The sequence below is a fragment of the Vicia villosa genome, linkage group LG1 (assembly GCF_029867415.1).
Source record: "Vicia villosa cultivar HV-30 ecotype Madison, WI linkage group LG1, Vvil1.0, whole genome shotgun sequence".
NCBI classification, from domain to species: domain Eukaryota; kingdom Viridiplantae; phylum Streptophyta; class Magnoliopsida; order Fabales; family Fabaceae; genus Vicia; species Vicia villosa.
Genome location: NC_081180.1, coordinates 99,915,142 through 99,921,371, shown reverse-complemented (window position 1 = coordinate 99,921,371; position 6,230 = coordinate 99,915,142). Strand labels below are relative to the sequence as shown.

Below are 6,230 nucleotides of genomic sequence, written 5' to 3'. Positions count from 1 at the left end.
ACTATGATAATTACTCGTGTCTGATCTTTAGGAAAAGATTTTAAAAGAAAAGCCAAATGGCAAAAGGTTTGAGTGAAGTTAATTATCAAAAGTCAGTTATTTACAAAAAGAATTTAAGTTAGGAAACAAGGAAAATTTTGAAAATGAGGGAGAACATTTTGAAAATTTAAGAAGGGGAGGAGATGAAGAGACTATCTTAAAGCATAAAGTAAAAGCCAAGGACAAGAACAATCTAAACAACCAAGAAGTCAACACTTGACATGAATTCAACATAAGCATTCCTTTCCTTTGGATTAACCTCAAAGCATAATACTAGATGAACAAAAGCACTTGAATAGATAACCATAAATTCAGAATAACAATCCAATTAAGCATATATCAAATAAAACTTGAACTCGTCTCAGATGAATTCGTATTAGATAAACTTATATCGGATGAACTTTCAAAGTTTCAGATTATTAGAACACCTGCACACAGACAAGACAACCAGATAAAATAGATAATAGATGAAATTCCAAGGGCCTTAGATGAATTGGTCTCAGATGAAAGGTTCCAAGGTCAAGGTCTTAATTCTAGGTCCATAGGTCTAACTCCTTGAGAAAAGGATAATAGCCATAGTCCAAAGTCTTAAATAACCATTTTTTAGGATTTTCTCATTATTAAGAGCCTTTTAACAAGCAAACAAGATATAAGCTCAAGTGAGCAAAGAGAAAATAAGTGCTCAAGAGAGCAAAAGAAAAAGAAGGTAAATATAAAATGCTATGAATGATAAATGACATAAAATAAAGAGCGGAAAAGTAAAGTGCGGAATAGTAAAGTGCAGAATAGTAAGGTTAAAATAATACAAAGTTAGTATCAATGATTAATGCTTCGATTCGGGGCAAATTTAACGCTATGTTGACCAATCATAAGTGAACTTATATGGAAAATGCGCCTATATGAGGCCGATCAATAATAATCTATGTGTTTAAGAACAAGTTAGAGAAATGATATAGAAGATCATCCTCCTAAAACTTGCAACACATGTAAAAGAACAAACAAGATGATCAAGACAAAGTCAAGGAGATTATAAGATCATTACATCAATCAAAGCCTTCTTAGTACTTAGGACAAAGTTATCATCAAATGCCCTGAATATAATGCAGCGTCAAATGGACGATGGGCTCGGTGAGCCGTGTACGGTGTCTAGGTGACATCATCTATTGTTAGAGCATCCAAACTCTTACTGTACTCTGCAACCCCACTCTGAATCGTCTGTCTGGCCCTCCATTTCCTTGCATGTGGAGCGTTTGATGCGACACGCTGCACCCTTCTATCATAGATGTTGGGGAAATGCTCGTATATCCAGCACTTGGCCCTCTTGGGAAGGCTCTATCCATATGAATAGATGCCTCCGTAGAAGTACGAGTTTTGGCCTCTGTATCTGTAGGAGTAGCATCCTCATCGGTAGCATGCACTTCCTCATAAGCACCAATTACCTTCTCCACAACAACATGAACCTCCTGAGCCTCAACAATTATCTTAGCCTCAACAGGTTCCTCCACAAGAACAGGCTCCTCCACAATAACTAGAACCTGCTCAGCCTCCACGGGAACAGGCTCCCCCACAACAACTGGAACATGATCATCCTCCACAGGAGCAGGCTCCTCCATAATAGCATAAACTCTAGCAAGTCGACGTCGAGGTGCGCAGAACTGCCCCTGACCCTCCACCTGCTCAGCTATTCGTTTCCAGTGAGAATCGGTATGAGCATGTCGTCCATCCCGTAGCTGGGAAGCCTCTACCTGAGCAGCTCTAGCAGCAGCTGCCGCTCTATCACTGGTCCTGTAGACTATGGTGTTGCCCTTTCCTCTTGTCCTCACTAAAAAGAAAGGAAAAAACAATAAAAAAAGAAGTTAAAAAAATGATATGCAAGATATTACCAGAAATTTCAAAATTTTCTAGAATTTTTCAAAAAAATTTGAACTATCAGTGATTTCAAAATTTCCGGTAGGATCTACTGGAATTTTTTGAAAATTCTGAAATTTCTGAGAAATTATATCTGAAATTTTGAAATTTTCGGTATCGCTCAATTTTTTTCTAAATAATTTCTGATATGATTGAGAAATTTTTGGTATGACACTTACTATTTGCAAAGAATTTTCTGTATTACTGGAAAATTTCCGGTATCGCCCTATAAGTTTCAAAATTTTCGATTTCCAACTACAAATTTGTGAAATAGTGGAAAATTTTAAAAATTTAAATAGAATGGCTAAATTACTCCCAGGATCCTTTAAGTTATTTAATTGTAACAGTTTGGTCCTTCTAGTTTTTTTTGTAACAACTTGGTCCTTTTGGGTGATTTATGCCTCCTTTTTCTCTCATTTTAAACATTTATAAATGTTGATTGTTGTATTTTTGATTGCATTTCATCATTTTTATACCACTCAATATAATTGCATCCACAATTAGCACATTTTCTCTGTTAAAAAAGGATAACGGTGTGCACATTTGATAATATAAAGGACTTAGTTGTAGCTAAAATAACATGAAGGACCAAACTGTTACAATTAAATAACTTAAAGGACTCTGGGAGTAATTTAGCCAAATAGAATTATATTTGACTTTTCACTTGTTTTAAGGAGTGTCATATATAATTTGATGGTGACATGCAGAATTCTCAAATGTTTGGTTATATTCAAAATCTCGCTAGTCCAAAATATGTTTTCTTTTACCTTCACCTAATTGACACTTTTTTTGGTAACATTTGCCTAATGGACAATGTGGGCAGTGCCAGTTCATTTATTTTAACTTTGATGCTATAGGTTAATCAGAGGAAATAGGAGTAAATTTCCAGAATCATGTTTGTTTTTCAGAAATGTGAGTGTGCGAGAAGTTCTTTACGGAATCTGGGCCTATTTGTGGTACAATATTTGGGCCATATTTTGGTACTATTGCTGCTGCTAGCATTCATATGCTTAACGAATTAATACTTCTTATTAGGTCAGTCACACAAACAAGATGTTCCAATTTGGTTGAACATAGTTAAAGTCTGATTTGCTGCATTGTCCATAAATGTTGAATGCGTAGAAATGAAGCCAAAAAAAACCCCTTTAATAAACTCATCAATTTAATTACATCACACTTAGTCAAGTTTGTCCCTACATTAACTCCCTCACTTACACCATTTTGGTCCCTAAAACTACATATTCTTTTTTTGGGTGACCACTAATTGAATTGTCTCACAAAAGGACCATGTGTAACACAATAGATCTAACACAAAACAATATAGATCAAATAAAACTCTTTTGAAAACACAAATTCAGAAGAACGAACGTTGTCCGTCTGATCGTAAACCGACGATCTTAAAAATATAAATTTTAATATTATAATTAAAAAAATATTTCATTTAAAATATATCATTGAAATTTTAAATGAATTTGATTTTGATCCAATGGTCATTAATATTTCGACTTTACATAAACCTAATTCAACACCCCCTATATTACTCAATTGGTCAATACCACTATTTGGAAAATAAGTTATAAATCAATTACCCTATGAACCCGGCACAATTAGCAACAGTTAGCTATATGTTACTATCATTACGTCACATAATAAACACCTGGAGTTATCTTTCGTCACACTTTAATCAACAACATATGAGTTTCATTTTACATCTCAGTTACATAGTTAAAATCAAATTCTTAGCCATGCACTTTTTATTTTAAAGTTACATGTATTTTTTTTATTTTTAAATTACATATATTTTTCATTTTCATAAAAACAACAAAAACATCATACATAACTTGTGAACCGAAAAGTGCATGTTATGTTAGCCTAATGCAGCAGTTGAACTAAACTGTTCCAATTGAAACCTTCAAACCTAACACACACAAAAAAAAAACTCACACATCATGTTCCAATCACATTAATATTTGACAAAGTGTTTGATTTTAAATATCCACAAAAACAAATGGGAACAGAAGACTTTACCTTCCCAAGAATAAATGACACTTTTCCATATATCATTGATTCACCTCCTCTTTGGAATTCATCATCAACATCATCCTCTTCTAAAAAGGATAATTTCTATGAAGAAAATTTGGACTCAAAGGGTCAAAGGAAGAGCTTTTCATCAACACAAAAAGGAAAGAAATCAACAAGAGAGTTAGAAGATGAAGAGGTTGTTCCAATGGATTTATTATGGGAGGTTTTCAATGAAGAGGGTGTTGAGTATAGATCCTTAACAATTGGTAATACAACAAAGAATTCTCTTATTCATCATACCAAGAATAAGCCTAGTATGTTGGAGATGTTGAAGGTTTTGAAGAAACTTTTTTCCATCAATAATTCTCATGGTAAATCAAGAAGGAGAATGCTTTAATTTCTAGAATTGTTTTGGTGATCATGCTATTGGTTTTTGGGTAAGAGTACCTATTCATGTTTTATTTTTCTTTAAGAGTTTAGAAGATATATGCATATGTAAAAGTACATGATAAAATTACATAGTTTTTTTTTTCTTTGATTCATGTGAGTTTAATTAATATATATGTACTTTTTTTAATTAAGTAATCACACTTTTGTCCTATTATTAGACCTTTTGGACTTGAATTGATTAGGCTTATTAGTGCAATAGTTGCTTGTATTTGGTTTAGTTTTTCTTTGAATTATGAATGATTTGTTTTGCATGTAACAACTTGTTGTATGTGGAAAAAATTGATTGGTTCCTAAAGGCTTGGGATAAGATTATGTAATAATATTAATTTGATATGTTGAAGTTGCTTTTGACAAAGTATGTAGAAAAGCTGGTTCAACATGTTGGTTGGGGTGAGTTCTCTTCTAAATTTGAAAATTTCAACCTAAATAATGGAATGAGTTGCTATCTAGAGCATCTTGTAGTTGTTCATTTAAAATTGATGTTTGTTTGTTTGTTCTACAACTGAATTAATAGTTCCAAGGACATTGATATCTAAGAGTTTGAATTTCAATTTAAAGGTTTGTTTGGTAAGATTAAAAAAAAAAAGAATTTTTAGTTTTTAATTTTTCGCTTTTCAGTTCACGTTAATGAAAAAGTTCTATTTGGTAATGTTATTTTAGTTTTTAACTTGTAGTTTTTTTACTAGCTTTTAACTTTTTTTTTTTAAAAGCTATTTGAAGTAGCTTTTGAGCTTGTAGCTTTTAACTTGTGTTTTTTTTTTTTTTTCATTTATACCCTTATTATTATAACAAAATATTATTACTCTTATTAATTAAAATGATCTTTTATGTTATTTTGTATTTATTAATTAATGAAGCAGCTAATTTATCAAACATTCATGTTAACTTATCAGCTATCGGTGACCAGCTATCAGCTACCGGCTAGTTTTACCAAAGAGAGCACAAGACTCTCCATTTTTGTACACTTAAAAAACTTATTAGATTCCAATCATGTCATGTTATCTAAGCTCATTTGTTTAAAAAATTAGTGGGTAGTTGATAAAAAAAAGTTTTAATTAAGGATTAAATTAAAGGAGTACTAGGGGTACTCAATCGCAACTACAAAAGAAAAGGGAGATCCAAAAACGATCCCAAACAAAAATTACATACCAATTGAGATTTAACAAAAATAATGTAGAGGATTTGCAGAATTCGTAAAAATTATAATTGGCGTAAATAATTTCTCCATGGGACGACCACTTCCAAAGTAACACTTTAATATTCCAAATAATATCGGAAAGACTCCACTTCTCCGATCCGTTCTACTCCATAAACTCCAACAATCTCCGATCCAAATTAATCCTTCTATTCCCTTCCTTACTCGTTTGGCCTTAAAAAAGAAAAACATATGCAAAAAAAATTCCCATAAAATGTATGTTATAACCAAATCTATATCCAACCAACTACAAATAGAACTCCACACTTTCTTTGTTATCTCACGGATAGTTGATAAATTAGTTTATAGAGAATGAGCTTATATAAGATGTCTATTAAGCTATATGATAATTTATAAAGAATAATTAAGTTAATTAATTGAATTTGTAATGTTTGATAAAATTAGTGGTTAACTTAAATGACACAAAAATATGTTTATGTAAATTTTAATTTTTTTTCCAAGTAAGATAACGAAAGTAAAGATAAGAGAAAAAAAATAATAAATTATAAGCTTTAAATTGAGTTTCAGACTTTTTTGTTGTATGATCCATGATATATTTAGATTGAGATTTTTAAACTTATACCATTACACAAGTCCCTCTTATACCCTCAGTGAA

The 6,230-nt window shown here is 31.7% G+C and overlaps 1 protein-coding gene across 1 annotated transcript; it reads left to right on the top strand.

The window, feature by feature from the left end:
• The first annotated feature begins 3,783 nt into the window (after nt 1–3,783).
• LOC131613419 (uncharacterized) lies at nt 3,784–4,802 on the top strand. The gene has a single exon (XM_058885091.1). The coding sequence runs from the start codon at nt 3,956–3,958 to the stop codon at nt 4,364–4,366; it is 411 nt and encodes a 136-aa protein (XP_058741074.1). The 5' UTR covers nt 3,784–3,955; the 3' UTR covers nt 4,367–4,802.
• The last annotated feature ends 1,428 nt before the right edge of the window (nt 4,803–6,230 follow it).